We start from the raw sequence: 24,647 nt of genomic DNA on the forward strand, positions 1-24,647 counted from the left end.
AAGTCTGTGTCTACTTCGATGGTACTCAATTTCAAGAAGCTATGTGGAAGTGCTGTTGGGCCCGAATTGGCAAACTCTTCTGAGTACAAACAACTTGTAGGGGCCTTGATGTTCTTTGTAAACTCTCGTTTGGACGTATGCTTTGCTATAAATACTTTGCGTCAATTTATGGTTGAGCCTCATCACAGACATTGGATTGCTGCTAAGAATCTCTTGAGATATTTCTATGGCACAATCAACTATGGGCTGAGATACACTCTCGGGAATTTGAGGCTACATGAATATTATGATGCCGACTGGGTTGGCAATGTGGTAGATAGAAAGAGCACATCAAGATGCTGCTTCTCATTAGGGTATGCTTCTCTTTCATGGATGAGCAGGAAGTAGAAATCGATTGCTTTAAGCACCATCGCGGCCAAATATATTGTTGCTAATATGTCCTGTTGTGAAGCTGTCTGGCTGCGGAAGCTCTTCAGTGAGCTATTTGAGCATGTACTGAATACAACCATGATCTATTGCGACAACTAGAGTGGGATTCGCCTTTCAGAGAATCCCGTGTTCCACGACCGCTTCGAGCATATTGATATTATATACCACTTTATCTGGGATATGGTACAATGGGGAGCAATAAGGCTCCAACACATCAGGACCGATGAACAGATTGTTGACATTCTCACAAAGCCCTTGGGAAATGTCAAATTCTTACCCTTTCAAGAGACTTAGAATCGTGGAAGGACCTTCCCATGAGGGTCCTGCTTGAGTTGGACTTTGATCTCTGGGAGCTCCTGGGGACTTGGGTACTTCTTGGAGCTATGAGTGACCATAGGGTGAGTGGTTCACCTTCCCCTATAGGTGCATTGTGTACAGGGTGAGTGGTTCACCTTCCCCTATGATACCCCGTGATGGTTGACATGTGTATAGGGTGAGTGGTTCACCTTCCCCTACGGTTGATGACATATGCATAGGATGAGTGGTTCACTCCTACGGATGCCCCAACATACATCCTACCCATGTAGTTTGAGCCTCATGGGAAGTACCTCTCATCTGGCCAATGAGTTGGGAAAAGTGGATAGGGACCATAGCACTACAAATGGATGCATCGTGTACTGCCATACTCCCTATGTCTAGGATGCATGGTGTTCAACAACTTGATCTGGGATCAAGTCTGATTAGGGTTCTACCCCTGGATTGACTTCAATTAGTGGAGAGTGGCAAGGTCTTGTGACCCACTCTCAATTGATTCTTCTTCATTATCACATCAATGTTCAGTAGACTTGAGATGAGATGTAGAGACAGTTCATGATGACAAGATGGCATGATGATGGATGGACTGGTAGGTGGATTTCTCCCTAGTTGGGAGGGAGTGTTAAAATTGGAAACTAGGGCCAAATTTCACTTTGGACAACTCATTTGATGGAAATGATTATTGCATTGAATTCCTTTTTTTGAGAGGACCAAAATTGACCTAAAGATCATCAAATTTGGATAAGAAAAAATATGTTTTTAAGGTCAAGCCCACACAGGTGCAATTTGTCGAGGTCGGCAACATCATCATGTAGGCTCATGAAGCCCAACAAACATGTCTTTTGATCCTCAACGACTTGTATAAATAAGAGAGACCTCCACCTTCTTTTGGCACTTCATCAAATCAACATATTCTTCTCTCTCCTTATCTGATTGGTTCGTATAGCTTATTGGGCATCTTTCTTCCTCACACGTGTGGCAGTGAAGAAGGACGAGTTTTAGGAAAAATTACAGGGCCGAATTCTAGGAAATTGTTGTATCTTTGATCAACGTTGACCAGGGGTGCGTTGACCAAGTTGACTGCGATTTTTGGGTCAAAATTTCGGTTTTAGAGAGCTGCATCATTGGCACAGAAATTGAGGTATTCTGGGCACGTTGACCAGAGCTGACCACAGGGTTGACCACAGACTTCAAGCACAAACTTTGACCAAGTTTGACTGCTGTTTTCATGACTGTTTTGGGCTGACTTTGACCACCTTAGAAGGTTGAGTTTGAATGGGCATGACCGAGCTGCATTGAGGACAGTTTGCTGTTGTTTTGACCAGCATTGACTTTCTGGTTAGGGTTGTTGACTGCTGCAGGAAAATTTCAGATTTGACAGGGCTGCTTTGATCATCATTTGGCAAGTCAATTTTGACTTTATTGTACTCTCTCTCTCTGCTGAACATTTGATATAATAATAAGAAGAATTGATCAAAGGGTTTAAACTTTAACCCATCTTGGGGTTTTCCCCTATCATTCTCCAAATATGGTGTTCTCTTGCCTTGGCTTGTCTTCTGCTTTTTATTGTTCATGTTCTATCTACAGTTACTGTCAATGTGATTTATGGTTAATATGATTGCTATTGGAAACTAAATTGGAAATTGTCATTGGGTTGCTAAAAGGACATTGAAGTAATTGTGCTAAGCATAGAACATACCAGTGTTGATAATATTGCCGAAATATCGACGATATTCAGAAATATCGCGATATTTTCGGCGAGCCGAAATATCACCGAGAAAATATCGCGATATTTTCGACTCTCGAAAATATCGTGATATTTCCGAAATATCGCTGATATTTCGGAAAATATCACATGACGATCGAAAATATCGCCCAGTGACAGTAAAAAATTTCCGCGCGTCTTATAAAACTCCGATTTTGGTTTTTTTCAATCATTTTCATTTCTGATTGCTGGAGAAGGAAGGGGAGAGCTATGTGGTTGCTGCCAAGGAGGGTTTGAGCGTTCCATAGCTATTATTGCCACCAACAACGAAGATTTCATTGATCTAAGCTTTGGGGTTTGTACAGTTTCTAGTTTGGAGCTTATACAAAAAGCTCTTGAGGCAATTGATGAAAAGGACAAAAAGAAGGAAGAGGCAGAAAGAAACAAAGCTGAACGTGCAGGTAGATCTTTCGAGATATCTTCTCCTGATTTTGATGTTGAGGGTAGTGGCCCTAGTGGGAGGGGCTCCACAGTTGGCACACCATCACATGCTACTACTAGTGCGACTGCGAGGTCATAATTTTTTCTTCCACGAACAGGACTTGGAGCACAACCTGGCATAAAATCGCTTGTTAAAATGAGAAGCAAGAAGCAGATAGAGTCATTGGGAGGTGTATTTTCTGGATTGACTTACCTCTTAGCATCACCAAAACCAATCCATTTTGGCAGCCAATGTGTGATGCTATTGCTGTTGTGGGCCCAAGGTACAAAAGTGCCACATATGAGGAGTTGCGGGGGCCAATTCTTCAAGCAGAAAAGCGGGACATCAACTCTAGATTGGCGGAGTTGAAAAAGACATGGGAAGTCACTGGATGCACAGTGATGTCTGATGGTTGGACAGATAGGAAGGGTAGGACCCTTCTAAATTTCTTGGTATATTGTCGTAAGGTACCATGTTTATTACATTGTTGGATGCATTAGAACATATCAAAGATGCAACAATGATATGTGAGTTGTTAGATGGATTCATTCGGGAGATTGGTGTGCAGAATGTGGTGCAAGTCATAAAGACAATGCAGCTAATTATGTGTCTGCTTGCAAAATGCTTATGGAGAGGCATCCCACATTGTTCTGGACTCCGTGTGCAGTACATTGTCTCGATTTGTTGCTTGAGGATACGGGGAAACTCTCCTTCATCAAGGAGGCAGTTGATACGGCTAGGAGCATCCCCAAGTTTATTTATAACCATGCTTTTGTTCTTAGCCTCATGAGGAGGTTCACTAGAAACAAGGAGTTGCGACGTCCTGCCATCACACGTTTTGCCACAACCTTTATTACTCTTCAGTCTTTGCTTCGATGTCAGTTCGAGTTGAAGCAAATGTTTGTGTCTGATGATTGGCGTAATTGTAGATACAACAGGAGACATGACGGGAAAGCCATTGCAAAAATGGTGTACTCTGAGACATTTTGGCATGGAGTAGAAGAAGCATGTGCAGTTAGTGAACCTATAGTAAAGGTTCTTAGATTGGTGGATGGAGAGAAGCCTGCAATGCCTTATTTGTATGAGGGCATGGATAGGGCCAAGGAGGCCATTCGTTCCTATTATGCAGACAAGGGTTCTGTTGGCCTTGATAGGCAGATGATGTTATGGGATGTGATCGATAGTCGGTGGACAGGGATGCTTCATCGACCCATTCATGCAGCAACACTCTTCCTCAACCCCGCATTTTCATACAAATGCAACTTTGATTTTGATGGCGAGGTGATGGAAGGGCTCCATTCCTATATTCAAAGGATGGTACTTGATCCTGAGCTTCGTAGCAAAATCAATCGTGAGATACAGTCTTATCGGGATTGTGTTGGCCTATTTGGCTTTGATGATGCTATTAGGGAAAGGACCCTCTTCATGCCACGTAAGTGACAAGTCATCACTCATTAGAAATTAGAATTTTCAATTTAGAATTTCCTTACTTATAAATTTATAATTCTATTTTTTTAAAATTCAATTATGTAACTTTTATTTGAAAGTTTAATTATGTTTTAAGTTTTTGAATTTTTTATTTCATTATTTTGTTGTAGATATTTGGTGGCGAAACTATGGTGCAAGGGCACCAAATTTGCAGAAATTGGCCATATGAATCTTGAGTCAAACATGTAGCTCTTCAGGGTGTGAGCGCAATTGGAGTGTATTTGAGAAAATAGACACCAAAAAGCGCAACAGGTATAACTTTGAGCTCAAGCCTTCAGTTGAGCAACTACACTTAATGTAATTTTTAATTTTTAATTTATAACCTTCAAGTGTCAAGAGTCAAGAGTCAAGACTCATTACTTTTTTTGACATTCTTACAGGTTGGAGTTCGCACGCCTCAATGATTTGGTGTATGTGCATTACAACATCCAACTTCGAGTGAGGCAAATAGAATCACCAATGGATCCAGATGCCATTTCCTTAGACAATATTGATGTATTGTCTCCATGGAGGGTGGAGTCTGAGGAGCCCATCTTGGAGGAATCACCTTCATGGTTAGAGCCAGTGGCAGATCATTAGAGCAAGGGCAGCAAGAGGAGGACTCGGAGTCGGAGGAGCAACAACACTCAGAGGAGGAGGAGGAGGAGGACACTGCGGGAGCATCAACATCAACACCATCTGCTATAGATATAGGAGAGCATAGCCCCATACCTAGCACTCATTATTTGACATTAGGTGCAGAGGCAGGGTCAGGGCCTTCTACTACTAGGGGCAGGCCTGGCAAACAGCCCATCATGTTTTCCCGTAAAAGGGGGAGAGGGCAGTGATTTCAGATAGATAGCTGCTAGTTTTATTTGTTATGCTACATATAACTCATGATGATGAGATACTTTTATATATGTGATGTTATTTTGTATTGGTTCTCCACATTTGAGTCCTTGAATGGACAATTATCAGGGATCAGCAAGATTTGGTATCGCCTTTGATGTTTCATTTCTATTTGACATCATATATATCAGTGTTTTCTTCATATTTATGTGCCCATGTGTTTATTTCATGTTGTTATTGCTTTATATGTTTAAAAATATGAAAAAAATGAATATATTATGCATTTTTTATGCTTGCTGATATTTGCCGATATTTTGCTGATATTTTCGCTGATATTGCCGATAAGATATTTTCTGGACCCTCGCCGATATTTTCCCGATACCGATATTATCAACACTGGAATATACCATTGTTAACTAAAATTAACAACTCCAGCTTTGGAGGTTATGAGTGAAAAAACTCGATTAGTTATTTTTGCTGAAAAATGAAAATAATTAATCAACTGAAAATAACACTTCAGAGTCACTTGCTTAGTAACCAGGTCCCAAGTGTTTAAGCCTGTTACATAAATTCATCATGCTAGTATCATTTTAAACAATTCTCCTGTGGGGATATGGAATTTGCATAGAAGAAGAAGAAGAAGAGAGAGAAGGGGCAAGATTTACCCTGCTGGACTTCTTATCTTCAAAAATCTGATAGGCACCTTGTATAGTGGGCCATGGGGTCTTCATTTATGCTAGGTACAACTTAGCAGGTAACACTGCTCATAGAAACTAAGTTAACTAGGCTTTATATGTTATCTTCTACTGGGTTGATAACTTTATACATAGTTATGTATTGAAGTTGTCTTAGGTGTGAAATCTTGACGTAATAAAATAGGATGTTATTATCTTAGGTACTTATGGTTATTTGCTTGATTATTTCTTTTTTTGTCCTGGTTAACTAATTGAGAATTCTTTATTAGTGAATCACATCGGAAAAAATCAATCAAGCAAATAGCCATGGTTAACCAAAGCAAATTACCATGGTTTACTTTCTGCTTTGTTAATATCCACTTATGGATACAAGGATTTTTAAAATAACTAATAAAATTACCTCTAGTTGTCTATTCTAAAACCTTGCTTAAAACCACGGTTCCATAAACACAAGACATGGCATTGCAAAACTAAAATCCTGTGATGATATATTTACTGGGAATGTAAAAACGTTGATGGCATATAAGATCCTTTCATTAATAAAACTGTTTGGATTTCTAAGAGAGTTAAATTGTTTTAGTAGAAGGCATAGGCATCATTTCAACCCATTACTTGCAAGTAGAACAGGAAAATATTTCAGCTCTATAGTTCATTATTTGACAGTTAAATTGTCATAATAAATTTTGCTCTCAGAGAGGTGCCTTCTATATTCTATGAGTTTGTGGGGTGATTCTGTGGAGACACTTCGTGTTGCATCAGGTACTATTTATAATGAGGTAAGTTCTCTCTCCTTCCCTTGGATATGGAATTCAAAACTTAAATTTTTGATAGGGATCATTTATTTGTCGCTAATACTTACAGCATTAAGGTAGTCAATACAGAAGTTACAGGATCGTATGCCTCTAATATGTTTATGATATTTTAGTATGAATCTGAATTCAATTAATTAAATCCTCATGATTTCAGGCTTTGCTTTGTTGTTTTGTAAATACTTAATCTAGGCATATCAGATTTAAAATGTGCCTTATTATGCATTTTATTTGAGATATTGTTGGTGGGAACAATGGTGATCATCTTCTTCTTATCTAGAATTTGCTTCAGTATAAACATTGCTGGTTAAAGATTACTCAATTGTTGAGCAAAACTCTGAAAAGGGCTTCAGTTCTTATTCGGGTCATTGCTTCAGTTAGTTATATTTTGTATTTCATTTTCTCATTTGATGTTTTTGGATGCCAGATTTTGATCTGGAAAATTGTTTCTCAACCGGCAACTGTGGTCACAAGTTCAGAGGAACTACATTTCACTCGCCCAGCCATCAGGACCACAAATGAGAAACTGGAAAATCTTCAATATGGTTCCGCTCTATTGAATAGGCTCACTGGGCATGAAGGATCAATTTTTCGCATTGCATGGTCCTGTGATGGATTGAAAATAATTTCTTCGTCTGACGATCGCAGGTAGACCAATATTTGGCATAGTTTGGATTTTCTAGCATGAACAAACGTTTTTGTGCCTGTTTCAAATTAAAACTGTTTTATCAATAAGGTCCTGAATAAACATGTCATATTGCCCCCTGAGTCGATTCATATTATTTTTGAACTCTTTAAATCACTGGTTTCAATTGCTAGAATCTTTGTTTTCCATTTATGTTCATGCAGTGCCCGTATATGGACTTGCAACTTCAATGTGCATGATATCCATGATCCATGGACTGTTCCCAGTGTTGATATTATTGCTGGACCAATTCTTTTTGGTCATAATTCTCGGATTTGGGATTGCTACATCTCTGATAAGGTAAGTATTTATGATTTCTTTCTCCATTTTTACATTCTTACACTTTACCAAACCAGATCAAGGACAGCATAGTTGCCACAATTTATAACTTGGCATATCAAATTTTCTTGTCAGAAGGTGTTGAGCCCTCAACAGCCCCCAAGTCTGCTGACCTAAGGAACACCCTTTTAAATTTTGAAATCCAGACTTTTCAAAATTATGCTACCTTTTCTATTGATCTTATTCTTTTCAGCTTGATGAATGATTGCCTGATGATGAGTGGACTCTTTTTTTTTTTCTCTTGGAAAAAAGTCGTAATTTCTATTGATATATAAGAAATTACATTTTGTAGATGCTAGTGCATATGCATATGGAGGCAGAGTTGCCTATCAAGTTCAAAAATTAGACCAAAAAAGATCAGTTGTATCTCCACGCAGGGAGTCTTGTTACCAATTTTACTGTATCTATGCCTGCTCTCTAACAGAGAGAGAACTAAATCAAAATTGAATTCTGTCTCTTCTTAGAGAGAGAATCTAAGTATCAAAAACGGAACTGTATGTCCAGAGTAGTTCATGTAGTACAAAAAGTTATAAATAAACATGATATATACAAGTTAAACAAAAAATTTATAGGGCTTATAGCCCATTTTCTCTGTGTTCCACAAAAGGTCTGTGATAATGCTGGTGGAAAGTCCCATCTATCTCTTCCTGTATCAGCCAGTCATCGCCCTGTCTAAGTGCTGCCTCTTTGGAAAGGTGGTCTGCCCCCGAATTTCACTCCCTGAAAATGTGGTGACAGGCAAAAAAGTCAAAAGAAGATATCAATTTTTGTGACTCTTCTAATATATGCCTCGGTGAAAATGCATTGCAGTGAGATGCATTATTTAACCAATTACAAACAATTTTGGAATCACCAAACAGTTGTAGATGTCTGCAATGCTTTTCCAATGCAAAATGAATGAGATGTTTAGCAGTACAGAGTTCAGCATAATTGTTTGTTCCCCTGCCTAATCTCATTTGAATCTTGAAGCAATGTGTTTCATTTAGGTAGAGAATGGCCCCGCCACCACATCCTGCCTCCTGTGCAGAGCCATCAAAATATGCCCACGGTTTTGATTTGTCTATGATTTCTGGTTTAATGATATGGGGAGGGGTATTGGAGTCCTCCTCGGGAAGAAGATCATAATCCGCAATAGTATGGAGCAAGATGGCAGGCCAATGGGGTGTCTTGTGGTTGAAAATAGATTGGTTTCTTGCAATCCATAATGACCAGCAAACAAGGAGAGGCATGTTCCTGGATTTTCCATTTTGGTTTTCACACCATGTACACCAGGTGTCCAGAATGTCATGTGCATGCCAGTTTTTTAAGCTTGGATAGTGAGTAATAATGGAGTTCCAATGTTCCTTGGAGGTGGGGCAATTAAGTGGACTCTTTTTTTATTTAGTAAATGCTTAACTTTTCTGCCTGATACTGATCTTTGACATTTGTTTTATCGAGTCAACCTGTAGCTCAGGTTCATTGATTCTACAATCATTGTATTCCATGTATCATAAACTTTTCGCTCTTGTGTTACATGGATTTGAATGGATATGACCTGTGTTGAAGAAATAACGTCCTTGTCCATGCTTTTTTTTTGATAGTAATGATAAGGGATTTTCATTAAGCCTGCACCCCCATCACAGCTGGGAAAAAAGGGGGAAATTTACATTCAATGCAGAAGAGCACAATCTTCTTGACAGGCAGAGAGCGGAAATTCAAAGTTTACTTCTAGGCATTTGTATCTACCATAGCTGGAACCAAAACCAAAATTTTTACTGCTATAGACCCTGCAAAACCAACTACAAAGCGAAATGCATTTACAGGGGACTGTCATAACTTAAGCAGGGGGGCGAATAGACATTTTGTCCGAGGGATCTTCGGCGGCGCTGCTAGCTGTGCTTCTATTGTCTTCATCAGTTCGGCGGGTTTGATGGTCTGCCTGTTATCTACGAAGAACCTCCACCTCTTCTTCCAGCATATTAATTTTGTTTTCTTGGCTTTGGATTTCAGCTTGCAGGTCTAACTGGTGGTGATGTAGCCAATCTACCTCCTCCTTGAGCATGGCAGTTCTGCTCTGTTGACTTTGGAGCTCCTCGTCCAGCTCAGAGATTCTGTTTGTTAGGTAGGTGATGTGTTGGTGGAGCTCGTTGATGCCCCCTTGCCGGTTCACTGGAGGATGAGGGCAGAATTCATAGTGGAAAGGGCTAGCATGGTCTATTCTGTGCCTGACATGAATGCTGCAAAGGAGACTAGAATTTCCCTGAAGGAGAGAGGACCAAGGCCAGGGGCTGTGTATTCCAAGTTCCAACACAGAGCACATTGAGCAAATAGAAAAATTGACCAAGATACCTGAGCAACGTGAAATCAGTTCTGAAAGATGAAGTCGCTGGCCAAAGCCTCTCCAAATCTTCTTTTACTTCACTGTGACTGGATCCCTGCGCGCCCACGGATGTTGAGAGCTATATTGGGACGAATTGATTGTGAAAATTACTTGATTGCAATTACTAGATATTATTCTCCTAACTATTAGCAGTTTAATTGTTTATGGCAATTAATGGATAATTCACAATTGCAATCTTCACCATAAAATACACTGCGGAAATAAAATAAGGAACTAAGAAATAGATGCACACACGATAAAATTGACACCAATATTTTTGGACTAACGTCCCTGGAAAAAACCCAAAGGGAAAATCAGTATAGTATATGAGGGTTTATTTTATTATTATGCAGCAAAAATGGGGAGTACAATAATTTGTATGCCTCATTGGCAATTCTCTGACAAATATCTAGCAAAATCTTTGGGAGAGAATTTTCTCCCTCTGTAAATCAATTAGCCTCCCTTTGGCCTGCTCGCACTGCCTTCTGGAATTGCGCACTACTGGCTCAGAAACAATTCACACTACCTGTTAGCTGGCTCTTGGTGAGTCATCCTGCCTTCCCCTGCCTCTGGAAAAATTGGCTCTGCCTTCTTGATGAATTTCCTAGTGTTTGGCAACTGAAATGACCTCTCTCTGGCAACTTGCATTGGGGTTTCTGACTGGCTACACGACCTCTCTGTAAAATATTTTCGGCCTCCATTTTCTTGCCTCCTTGGCATTGGAAAATTGATGGGAAACTCTTTGGAATTTTCCTTTGTTGCTCCCTCAATCATTGATGCTCTCTCTCTGACTTGAACTTGTCCCTCGCTGAATCTCTTGGCACTAGGTAGCTCGATTTGCCAAGATAACTCGCTCCCCTTTTCTGTCTTTCTGCATCCCATCGACTTTCTCTTATAATCTCTCGTTGGAGCACCAACAACCATGATTAGATCCTCATCAACGACTAAGATCATCTTAGACTTGATCCAAGTAATTTTCTGGAAGTCTCTAGAACACAAGTCGATCTCCTTAATTAATTCCCTTAAATTAACCACTTTTCTTAAGTTAGACCTAGGAAATATTTAAATGATGACTAATTAATTTAATGAAGGCATTTCACAAGTTTATCTCGCGAAACTTTAAACAAGAAGAATTTCTCCTTTGGAAAAGGTTGTCGGGTTTTCCCAGGGTAAATCTTGCCTTCTTTTATGTGTTGTGAATCATGTAATCTCTACTGTTCTACTGTTCTTTATGGTTGAACTTCTTAAGTATAATTGTTGAATGATATATTGGAATAAGTTAAAAGAAGATCTACATCAAAAGTAATTATCAAAATTTCAGAAATTTCGTGCTAACCCTAATTGCACTAAGAAAATCAACATGAAGAATATGATGATGAAATTGGTACAAATGAAAGCTTGCTTATATACCTAGGCAGGTGCCCTTTCATGCATGATCATTTCCTTAGAGACATGCCTCTTCTATACTAGTCACTAATTAATCATCATTATGATTGCTATTATTATTTGTATTTACATTATATATATATATATATATATATATATATATATATATATATATATATTCATAACAACCAACTAGGGGTATGCTGGGTCCATTGGTACATAATCACGATTCCTCCATGCTAGACGAGAGAAGCCCAATGTTTTGGCTCTTAGGGGTGCTTTGGGATGTACATCAATTGCTAAAGTCATCAAAGGCCCAACGTTTTGCCAAAAGTGTGCAATGTTGCACCTACTAAGTCATCATGCTCTTTGGAATGCAATGTATAGCATGGGCATCATGTGGAGGAGGGTGCCCTCAAGGCTTCTATTGCTTTGGACCACTTGGCAAAACCAACTCAAACTCATGTGAAAGCAACCATTCATTTTTAAAAGGTTTCTCTTTTTTTTCGAAAGAAGTGAAAGCAACCATTCATTAGGGACTGAATAAATGCATCTAAGTGGACCATACTTAAGTTTTAAGGGCATATTAATACTTCAAACTGGGATCACCTTCAAATATCTAACTAGACCAAGTCCCATAAAGGTGTTCCCTAGCTTTGTAGGGATGGATAAGTAGTCAACCCTATTAGGTGCTTCTAGCCCCCAAGGGGAAGTAACATTTCCAAGGTTAACCCTTCAATTAGTATGTGTTGGTGTAAGTAAATGGTAACGGAGGGGAAAGACTTCATGGCCATGTGCCATGGTCAAGGGACCAGCTAATGGGAGTCCACATCCCGAGTGAAGGAATATGTGCAAATGTGGCTTCGAGAGACTTGGATGTCAAGTGAAGGAATTAGAACACATTATAATCTAATTACTAATCCTATAGCACAGGCTTTTTGATAATTGATCATGATCTAGGCGGAGTTAGAAAATGAAGTGTCTACAAAGTGATAAGGTTCACACATGGCTTTGCCCATCTTTAGATTTCTACATGGCCAAATACTATTGCAAATACATAATTGCTCATGCTGAAATGTATTCTGTTCTTGATGTGAACACTTGACATTTTACACAGGCAGACCCCCTCAGCTCTGGGTATTCTCCAGATGATATCATCAGATAGTGCATTAGCCTTTTCACAAGTGATTGATGACTCTCTAGGACAACAATCTTCTTCTTTCTCACCTCGTTCTGCTTCTAGCTGCAGCAAGCCTTGATTACTGTATTTTATGCATGACATGGTTTTGTATCTGCAACAATTTTTATTTACAATGGCTAGTTATATAGCTCTCCTTCTGCTTTTGATAGAATTGTAATAGGCACTGCTTTCATACTCTCACCGAATTTTAACTGGCTGTACTTTTGAGTCACACTGACCTAAATATTTTGGTCATTCAGTGGATGTTGATAAATGTATCTCTTCTTATCTTATCTACCTTTTATGTAATTATTTTTTGGTGGCTATCTATATAGAATGGATCAGATTATGTTTGCATTTATTTTGGATGGGATTATTGTGACCTTTTACTTATTCAATTACGTAACTTGATGATGTTGGGTCCAAGGTAATTATCACAGCCAGTGAGGATTGCACATGTCGCATATGGGATTCAAATGGGAAACATGTTGCAACCATCAAAGGGCACATGTAAGTGTCAAAACCTGAAAGGAAAAGCAGTGGACTGTTGAACAGCTAAGGAAACTATTATTTGCTGCACAAGTTGCTAAAAATGTTTCGTAGCTGGCTATGATATGTTTTGAGAAATTTGTTTCCATGTGCAATGATTTGAAATGAATGACACATGAATGACAATATAAGATAACCTAATTTTATCAATGTCCAACAAATGACCACTAATTAGTAATGGGACTTCTAAGTTCAAAATAAAATATTGATCTTGTGTAATTTAGAACTGATATTTTAATAATGCTTTGATTTATATGCATGTACAGTGGGAGAGGTGTTTGGCACTGTGGATATGTCCCAGGAGTTTCTATTCTTATCACAGCTGGATCAGACTCTTCAATAAAAATGCGGCATCTGAATACACAAGCTTTGAGACATTTGCTTCATGGAATAGTAAAGGACAATGATGCAGATGACAAAATGGAGGTCTTCAAGATATGTTTGCAAAGGAAATCATCTGTGGAAAGTCGTGAGTTCATAGACAGGTTGTCAAATCAAAACTGGAAATAAGCGTTTACCTATACTTCACCATCGATGCTTGTAATTGGGATATAGATCTAATCTGATTATTGCAAACATAAAATTTGGGAAAGAACACTGGCCAAATTCTACGGAGTTTTTGAACGAATTTTCCTGTGTTTAGTGTTCCTTTTTTTTAAACAGTAACTGGTAAATTTATATTAGAAATAGTTGCAGATAAGCTGAACAGCAAGAAAGTACAAAATAAAAGTTGCGATGGAATAAGACTGGCAGAGTAGGCAGACAGAATATGTCAAAACAAAATTTCTAGATCATCCTTTGCTGTAGCCTTCAAATAATTCATTCTAGTATACTCTAGAAAAGATGCCTCATATGTCATTGATTTACAGAACACAGAAGATAATGAAAGACCTGTTTGTTGATGGCTTCATCTTGTCCAATATTGGTAGGGTGAGAATCCTAATTTCCAAGGTCCATCCTCTATGATTGATGGACTATGTCTTCTTCCTTGAGGTATTCTTGAGCTGAGTTGATTGACATTCTGTATTTAGAGGCAGTTGATTGTGAGCTTTTACTGAGATTGCATACCATGTTTCTTAGCATGGAAAATTCTGCTTCCGAAACTTGGATTTGTTGCTTTTGCTGAACCAGGGTCCAGGGTATTCATGACCAAGCATTCTAAGAGATATGCTGATGTCCATTTTCATGAACTTTGGTGGTTACTGAGAAGACTGAAATTCTATTGTTATTGACAGATTCCTCATGTCTGCTGAGCACTTGATGAAATTTCTGGGCTTCCCTGTAGTTCATCTTCAGGAATTGTTGCTCAATTAAGATGGCATCATAAGTAATCTGAAACTGTGAATTCCAAAAACCAAGCCTTATCTTCCTTTTTGGTTGTTGCTGCAAACAAGAATTGCGCCAGGGGGGGCAGAGCAAGGTGAGCGAGGAATGGCCCATGGATGGCAGCACCCGTGCATCAGTCAGTGCCACCAATCAACCCAAAAGAAACTTGAGGTCACAACCACCCAGAACCCTGGACACCACAAAAAAATGATAGGATCCCAAAAGAGAGCATTAATAGGGCACCGCAAAACCACCAGCACCCGCTGCAACATATAAAAACTCCAAAGCATAGGCCAAAGACAATGAGAAATTCTTACTAGGAAGGTACACAGGTCCAAAGTTGACTGCCACCAAGCTATGTCACCAAGATCACCCACAAATTCTGCCATTATCCCACTTGAGTCTTGATATGTCATGCCAAAGGATTCAAAATGGCAATTAGGAGTTAAGTCTAACATGCGCACTATAGATTAATATCTGGAAACATGCATCGCTTGTGCATCAAATTTACGTGCAAGCTTTGGAGAATGCATGGGGGATGAAAACAATGGGATGGGCACTTTTAGATACTTGATTCCACTATTTTCAGTAATTTGCATTTTTAGAAACTTGATATCTTTTTAGCATAAGGCAGTAGATTTGGATAAACACTGGGGAGATGGGCACTTTTAGATACTTGATTCCACTATTTTCAGTAATTTGAATTTTTAGAAACTTGATATCTTTTTAGCATAAGGCAGTAGATTTGGATAAACACTGGGGAGATGGGCATGTGGTTCAAATTTGAGGCAAATTAAAGAACTTTCGATCTTTAGAAATTTGGTCGAAATTGTAAGGTGATTACATTTTTGGAGACCTGGTATGGAGATTTTTTCATAGTTCAAATTGCAGTTGATTATAACACCATGAAAATTTTGGTCTATTTTTTGCATTCTATTTTTAGCAGGTTAGTTGTATTTATGGGGGCCTAGTATAGGGGCCTAGTATATTGTACATTAGTGTTAATTTTCAAGTCATTATGAGGAATTTGATTTTCAGGGTTTGAATCTTTCTTGGCAGCAACTATTTTTAGAGTTCTAGGGCACACTAATATGTAGGTTCATCCTTAGAGCTTGGGCAAAGAAGGTGAGGACACTTCTTAAAGTTGCTTTGTGGCTTCCTTTGGTGTTCTCTCTATTCCGGGAGAGTGCACACCCTAGTGAGGTCATCTTGCTATTTGGAGAAGTCTATTCTTGGAGTGTGACTTAAGTTTTGTTACACCTCATATTGTATGAGGTTTCACGTAGTGACTTTCATCCCATTGATGGAGTTTGCAGTTCGTACCCATGGAGCATGTGGAGGTAATTGGTGGCATGCTCCTTCATGGAGCTTCTTCTCTTTTTGTCGATGGATTGTTCGATGAAGATATTTGGTGGAGGAGATGCACTTCTCTATGGTGGATGGTCATGTTACTGATCTGATTAGCAGTGCTGCTAAGGTCCTGGCAAGTTGCTGGATGGGCACACACAGGGCAGGGGCCCACTGTCACCTCGGTCCAACCCATGCTATTTAGGTCCAACAACCTCCTAAATGGCCAAGGGAGGAGTCCGAAGTACTACCCCAAACAATCCTAAATAAGATTAGTGCTTTAATGGGGTCACTTGGAGTGGTGGTGTTAATCTCACAGTACTGTCTAGCTGTAAAAGATGTCACTCTGTAGTAGAAAAGTAAACAAGGGGTTTTAGCAATACCAAAATACAAGATATATAGTGTAGCCAATCGGTTTTGGTCTATAGAAAATATTCTAACCAAATATACAATTAGTTTTCAATTTAGGCTACTCGTTAGAAAGTTTAGGTCAAAGCAGCTTGCTGTCTTGTATTTTAGTCTGTAAAGTCTGCAAAAAACACAGGGATAACAACCTATTCAGCCTACAACAACCACCCCACTGTGAAAATTCCTAGACTTGAATGAACCCCTATTGCAGCGAATCTGAATCTACTTCACTTATTTGATTTTCTTTAAATTACATTCATCAAGTGATTCTTCTGAGTACTGAAGCAAATTACTTCTGCAGCCTACACTAATTAAATATTTGATCTCATGAAACATAAAACAGAGCAAAGAACAAGATACATAGGACACACTTATTTTTGGACACAATAGTCCTTGGCAAAAACCAATGCGTGAAAACTGGTGCAACAATTCTGAGGGTTTATTATTATGTAGGAGAAATATCTAAATACAAATCAAGGATGCTCATCTAGCAATCATTTACATAGAAAATATTGGCAGAAAATCTGAGTGAGTTTTACCTCACTTCATCCGGTAGAATCTCGGCTGATCTGACACAAGACTGGCTAACCCCAGCTATTTCTGCGCTGGCTCTGCGTTAGCCCTGCATCACCTTCTCTGCCCTCTGCGTCAGCTCTCCCGGTTGTTCCAGTAGTTCCTGACAGTTTCGGCTGTTCTGGCAGTTCTAGATTCCGCGTGACAGGCAACTTTTATGTGTCAGCTCTCCCGGCCACTACGTTGCCTCTCTGCAAGTTCTCTCCATCTCTATGTTTTGTACTTTCGAAAAGTCCTCCTGGATTCTCTCTGCCTCTCAGTTGCAATATCTCCCCAATCGATTTCCCTCCTGAGAACTTCTCACCTCAGAAAATCAATTTTGCTCAATCTCTCTGTGTGTGTTTCCAAATGAACCCCAAGTCTCCATTTTATACTTTTCTTGTTGAGTCTTCAATGGCCGAGATTAAGTCTCTAATCAATTGCTAAGATTAAAACATGATTTGATTTTCCTTCTAGATCATTCTTACCCATATTTTGATTAATACCTATTAATATTTCAGTTTCCCTAAGTTTAGACATAGGAAGTCCATTAAAAATATTAATTATTTTAATAAAATACAATTCGAGTGGAATTTCACCAAACGGTTTCTGGGTTTTTTAGAACTTATGTGCCTTAGCCTCTCCACTAATTTTCAAGGCTAGAGCACTTCTAATGCTACCAAAAACTAACACTCCCTCTTAGCGAGGAAAGTGCTCTAGCAACAATGTCCACCTGCATGCTGCTCTGTTTCTGAAGCACCTGTTGATTAGGAGTAGCATTGGATGTGCTCTAGCCATGAAAAATGGCAGAGAGGCTAAAGCACATGAGATCTCCAAGTCCCAGAAATGGTTTGGGCAGATTCTACCTAGTTAAGGAGATATTAAAATAATTAATATTTTTAATGGAGTTCCTAAGTCTAAACCCGTGTTACTTGGGAGCGGGAGCGAGAGCGAAAACGTGTGCGGGAGCGACATTTTCAGAAACTCCCGGTTTGGGAGTGAATCCCGGAGCGTTTTTTATATAATATATATATATATATATATATATATATATATATATATATATATTTCTTATATTTTTATATTTTGATACATATATGTCAACAAAAACATGTAGAATGATGAATTAGATATAAAAAACATAAAAAAACATAGATTGAACCATATAACAACAATCATCTAGAAGCTATAATCTTCATCAACCACATCCACAAGTTAGTAACGTAGTAACATACAACATATTGAGTCTCATGATTCATCAATCTTAAAGTTTCAAGCTTTCAAAATTCAATATATAACATTTATCATCATTGATCACCAAAGTTGTACTTGTATGCTAAGTGTAACCATTACAACAAAATTACAAATAATATCTAACATGAAATGAAATGTTATAAAATGAAATGAAACAACTTTCAACTTTCATGAAGCATCATATTCATAATTCATTACTAATGAGTTATAATTGCCATCTTCAAAGTTCAAACTTAAATTGTCATATATTGTTTAAAAAAATATCATAATAAATATTAAAGAGTCAATAGTTATAAAAACTACTAAAAACTAGAAAAGACAAGTAAATCTATTATCTATTGCTTATGCTTGGGCCTCTTGCCACCACGAGAAATGTCTAATTTTTTAGTCTTGTTGGAAAATCAGGATCTTTGTCATTAATATCACTCTTTAAGTATTAATATCCAAAAGTATCTTTGTCATTACCTCTGTATTTGTATAGGGATCTTTGTCATTAATATCACCCTCTAAGCATTAACATAAGATAGAAAAAGCATAGCATGTCAAGTCAAGATTTTGTTTGAGTGATGCGTACATGTTTAGGAGGGTCGTGATAGAGGAGTTTGAAAACCAATGTCACTAACATCAAGGTACATAGAGGGATTGGTGCTCTTGATTAAATACGAGTTCCATACCCTAATAAATGGCAAAATTCAATGGAAACATTGCAATCTTGATATCCTGAAAAACTGATAAGTCTGCTGGATTTTGAATGAAATCTAAAATTCTACTTTCTCCATATGAAATCCAATGAGGTTGAAACCACTCTCAAACATCTTGAGTCATTTCATTGTAATGTTAAAAATTTAAGTAAAAGGATGAAAATGAAGATTAAGGAGAATGTCACTTTTACTTTAAGAATTTAACATTACCATGAATCACATATCAGTACTAGGGCCATAGGCTTGATCATTAAGCTGTTCCACTCAAAACTTATTTGTTTCTTTGAAAAAAAATTGCATTTGGAACATCATTGCAAATTTTTTTTGCAAAAAAGGCTAAATGCTCCTGAAAAGGCAGGGAGCTTTTTTTTAGGGAGCGCGCTCCTGAAATTGTTCCCTTTTCGAGATCAATTTCGGGAGCGCGCTCTCGACCCACTCCCAAGTCGCTTCCACTCGGAGCGCGGATTGGGAGCGGGATCGGGGGGGAGCGGTGCTCCCCTGCAACACTGGTCTAAACTTAGGAAAAATAAAATATTAATGGGTATTAATATAAAACTGGGTTAGAAGGTTCTAATTCTAAATGACATGGATCAAGCCAAATCTAATCTTAGCTGTTGATTAGAGATGTAATCTCGGCTGTTGAAGACTTAACAGAAAAAGCGTAAGAGGAGGCTTGAGGGTCAGTTGGAGAACACACCAGAGTAATCAATCATTCGATTTTCTAGAGCGGGGTTTGCTAAGAGAAATCGAATCAATGATTATAGTTGCAGCGAGGGGCAGTGAGTATGAGGCAGAGAGGCAAAGATAGTGCCGAGAGACCAGCGTAGAAACAGAGAGGCAGATGCAGAGCCAGAGGGAGCCACGCAGAGGCCAGAAGGGCCTGCGTCATCCACGTAGAGGTTGCAGGAGTGATGCAGAGAGCCAGAGAGGCTGCATAGAGCCTCAAAGGGCTGACGTAGAGGGTTTCAGGCTGATGTAGAGGCCAGGAGGGCTAACACAATGCTTCAGATTGTGCTGGACAGGGTTCCGTGGGGTAGACTTTCAGAATATTTGCTTCCGAAGAGAGGTATTACTGCCAGATTTGTTTATCTCTGTCAGGTGAGCTAGTTTGTTACTCAGTGTACTAAAAAAAGCTGCTTAATAATAAAACCCTCAGAACTGCTGCACCGGTTTTCCCATGTTGGGTTTTTACGGGTACGATTGTCCAAAAATAATGGTGTCACTTGTGTGTTTGTCTATTTCTTTCAGCTGTTGATCTGTAGATGGTTGAGACTGTATTGTGTTTATTTCAGTGTTTATATGGTTAAATAACTTGTTAGTAATTAAACAAGGCGAAATAAATTAGAGAATACAGATAAAATTTCTAACGGGTAATACTTAGAAATTTCAACAACACCTCCTTTCTGCATTGCTGCTGCCAGTGTTTTTAAAACCGTTTTTGAAACTGGTTACCGGTCAAACCGGCCGGTTAGCAAGGCTGCCGGTCCGAACCGGCCAAAAAACCCGGTTTGATAGGGAATTTCGCCATTTTTTAGCCCTAACCGGTGAAAACTGGCTGGTTTAGGACAGAACCGGCCGGTTTTAGGCACACCCACTGAAACATGCAGAAAAAGGGATTTTGCCTGTGGTTTAGGGGTTTTGGGGGGGAAGTAAAGGTGGGATATATTGTTATGAAAGATCCTATAACTGGAATTCAAAGTGATTTGCTACGTATGGAAGGGGCAGAGGTCATTGGAGTCTACCATGGTCTTGTGAATGAAAAGCTTGTTAATTTGGCACACAGGTATCTGAAAGTCCATCCAAAGTGTTCTTGAATGAAGCAGTAGTATTTTTTTTATGTGTAGTTTAGTTTGATAAAGATCCTTAATATTTGTTCTTGCATAACCATTTTACTTTTTTGTATTCGAATGCCTGTATTGGTATTAAGTTATTAACTACTGCACATCTGAGATTTTCTGTCAAAAGTACAACAATTTTCATGCCCCTTTAAATGAATTCTTTCACATAAGTTGCAAAAAAAAATTCTTCAAAGGGATAGTTGCCAAAGTTATTGAGAGCCTAGCCTTCCTGTAACCTGCATGGAACCCGTTTGGTAAGTGCCTCACATATGTTGGCTGCTTCAGAATATCTTTTAAACCCTGCTTCTGCCACATCTCTCTGATTATCTCCCAGTGTCAAGGAAGCTGATTGTGCCCCCATTGCACTAAGAAGCTCAAATTTAACCTTGACCTAGGCCATAAATAGCAAGAAAGGATTATGAAATGTGCTCAGGTAGCAGATGACATCGTATGTCTGGTCTGTTGGGCTGTGGTTAATGGTTAAAATGGGGTGTTAAGTTGTTAACACAAATGATCCCGGTTCATACCTTGATGGGCATAGAGCCATAGAACAGAGCATGCTTTGGCTGAATTTGACAGCTCCCCACATTGAACTCGGACTGAGATAATGTGGACGTGGGGTTCATAACTCTCCACCGATAATTTTTTCTTTCTTTATCCCTACTAGAAAAATGACAATTTTTTGTTGTTGTTTACATCCAATTTATCACCCCACCCTCCAGCCCATAAGCGAGAGGTATTCCTCATAGCTTATGAAGAGCCTCAATGTCGATTGCCTCACAAATAGTGAACATGTCATCTGCAGGATTTGAACTCTGGTGGGGAAGATAACAGTTTCTTCTCTCAACCACCTGAGTTAGACCTATTTGACAAAAACATGATGTTCTATCTCTGTTGTTTATCCATTTAGACACATTTCCAAAGCTTCAAGTTTCAACAGCTTGGACTTTATAGGCCATTTGGAGCCTCATTTCTTATGTATTTTGCTATTTTGTCGATGATATGTATTGTACTCGGTGCCATTTTGATATATTCACCTTTACATGGTATATAAATGAGCAAACTTTGCATATTTTGTCTCTATTGGCTTGGAATCATGGTTTTACATCTTAAAAATAGTTTTGTTTCATTAAAAATTAATTATTTAATGTATTTTTTTAAAATCGGTTCGTTTAGACCAAACCAGTCCCGGTTAGACCGGTTCCGGTCGGTAAACCGGTTCATTAGGTGGACCGGTCCGGTCACCGGTTCCGGTTTTAAAAACATTGGCTGCTGCCAACAACACTGTGCTACTGTTGCTACTGTACTGCTACCCATGACACTACCACTGCCACTGCCACTGCTACATCTATACTACAACTCCCTCTCAAATGCTGCATCTGCTACACTGCTAGCACTGCCACTGCTAACACTGCATCTGTACTGCAACTCAGTTGCTGAGAGAAGCAACTGAAAAACATCCAAAATTAGTTGAACTTAACTGTGTTCAACATAATACAATGAATGTTGGAATCTGACTGTTGCTGATTCTGACCCTCTGAATCTTCTGCACTGCTGCTGACTCCTGCACTGTGCCAATTGCACTGCTGCCAACCTTGCTCTGCACTGATCAGTCTCTGGTCCCCAGCTATTGCATCTGTCCTCCAAACACTCCACTGCATCATCTAACACTAAGTCCATCTCGCTACTGTTGAATCTTGGGCTCCCGTAGCAAGGAATTGATCCAAGAGGTGGACTCCTCAAGGATCCTGCCCACATGCAGTCCTCTTGATTACAACTCAATATCGCCCCATCTTCCTCCTGGAGATGCGTGGGCACTCATGGCATACTCATCCTTTTCAATCTTTGCTGAAGCAGCCTTAGGATCATGTTTCTCATCCTTGTCCATTTTCTAAAAAGGACACTGGGATGCATAGTGGCCCATCTCACCACAATTGAAACATTTCACCTTCAAAATGTCTTTCTTCCGCTTTGGCTTCTGCTATCCCTTTGATGTCAGAGCTGCGTTCTCCTCCTCCTCCTTCGTCTTCGTGTCACTCCCACTGCTGCCATTGAGGTTGATCTTCACTAGGTCCCTCCTGAACTCCTCCTATTGAAGAGCCGCCCACATCTCCTCCTATGAAGGAAATTTTTTCTCTGCTCAATATGCTTTGGACGAAGACTTTCCATTCATCCGAGACTCCATTCAAGGCTATCCTCACCATCGCGGTTGACTGAGGAGTGGACCCCACTGCAGCAAGCTGGTCTTTGGTGTCCTGAAGACGTTGAAGATAAGAGTTGATTCCTCCTTTCTGCATCAATGTCCGTTGCAACTTGTGCTCTAGGTACATATTCCGTTGTTCGGAAGAGCCTTCATACAGAGAAGACAAAGCTTCCCACATCTCTCGGGCTGTATCCTTACCCTGTAAGTGTGAGACCACATGATCTCGAACTCCATCGAGAATGAGCCTCTTCGCCTTCCGTCCCTCAGCCTTGTACTTCTTCTTTTGATCATTGTCAGCAGGAACAACTACAACACTTTTGACGTAAGCTTCGAGATCGTACTCCTCCAGAACAACTAAGATTCTGGTCTTCCATATGACATAGTTGGAAGCTCCTTCCAACTTGTCCTGATCTCTGAGCCCATGCGATGCCATCTCACCCAACTGTCGAACTGACTCCTCTAGTCACTGCTCAGCTACCCAGCGAGTGAGAAATTCAAACTTTCTGGCAAAAAGTTCTCTGAGGAGAAAATTCCCCCTCTATGTGTCTTAATAGTTTTTCATGTGCAATAAAGAAAGACTTTGGGGTTAATCTCTGTTGGTGTTACTCTTCATGGGAATGCTGTAAGATGTTTTATTTTCATGCATAGATTAATTTTCAGCCATTGATGATAGGCTTTTTTTTTTTAAAGAGTGGTCTAAGCACAAGTATTTTGCTTGATCACTAAGGTTTGAATGGTAATTTAAATTCTGAATATAATGGCAGATATCTCCATTAAATCTAAATTTTAATTGTCGTTTTTCCTCTCTACGTTAATGGTTGAATCGAGCTGTGCATGAAATTTCTTGATTTTGGGATCATCGGGCGTTCGGGGAAGTTTTCAGTTGGACTAGCCAACTCTTGATTTGCATTTTCTGAAGAGCCTAGCTTGATTGAATCTCGAGCTTATCATTAGTAGTTTTATTGTCAATGCATGAAGGGTTTTTTCTGAAGCACCTCACTTTAAATTTAAAATTTTAAAATATGTGTGGCATAATGATAGGTCTGGCTGCGTAAAGCCTTTAACCTGTGAATATTGTAATTATTTAGTTGTTTTTTTTGGGTTTTTAGTTTCATCCTTGGATATATTGTTTCTAGGCGTTTTGTTTGACCATTGTAGGTTGCAGATTTGAAGAGGAGATTTTGTTTGAAGCTAGATCTAGCCCTGGAGGGTAAGATCTGGCCTTAGAATCAGCTCTTGGAAGGGTATTTATTTCAGATCTGCAAAATTTTTGGGGTTTTCACAAGTCAAATCTGAAGCAGGGCCATTTAAATTTTTTATTAAAATTTCTTCACGGGTTTCTGGGGCACCGATACGCTTTCTTCTCTTGTCTGCTGCTGTGTTGAGGTTTCTGGAAAATTTCGAGTTTCCTTGTGGTGTCTGCTATACCCCTCGCCCTCCTCACTGTACGCCATCATCAGTTACTGTTCTTCAACGTACTGCTCTAGCTTCATCCACACAGCCTTTCCCAATCTGCAAGAGATCCGTCAAACAGATCTATCTCACTCTTCTCACGATTCCATCTCTTTTACGGCACTCATCTGCGTGCTGACATCTCCCAGTCCTTCCATCTTTGATCCGCAGCGCCATACCTTATCCTCTGCTCTACGTTTTCTTCCATCTACGCTGCCACTGAATAACCCTCAGCTCACTCCACGCAGCCTCCATTTAAGCTTCCCACGCTGCTCCTTTCTTTCAGTCATTGCTGCTCCTCATCAACCTGCAAATTCT

General features: G+C 39.3%; 1 protein-coding gene across 1 annotated transcript in view; it reads left to right on the forward strand.

Moving 5' to 3' along the window:
• Window positions 1-24,647, forward strand: part of LOC149246881 (uncharacterized) — a 323,872-nt gene that overhangs the window by 120,647 nt on the left and 178,578 nt on the right. Inside the window, exons 4-8 of the mRNA XM_089458051.1 lie at window positions 6,635-6,717; window positions 7,178-7,398; window positions 7,600-7,735; window positions 13,127-13,209; window positions 13,515-13,733. Of these exons, the coding sequence (XP_089314177.1) occupies window positions 6,635-6,717; window positions 7,178-7,398; window positions 7,600-7,735; window positions 13,127-13,209; window positions 13,515-13,733 (742 nt within the window). The remainder of the gene's footprint in view (window positions 1-6,634; window positions 6,718-7,177; window positions 7,399-7,599; window positions 7,736-13,126; window positions 13,210-13,514; window positions 13,734-24,647) is intronic.

Source organism: Pinus tabuliformis, chromosome 7, assembly GCF_031772625.1.
Source record: "Pinus tabuliformis cultivar Carrire ecotype Pingquan chromosome 7, CPIR1, whole genome shotgun sequence".
In the NCBI taxonomy this organism is placed as follows: domain Eukaryota; kingdom Viridiplantae; phylum Streptophyta; class Pinopsida; order Pinales; family Pinaceae; genus Pinus; species Pinus tabuliformis.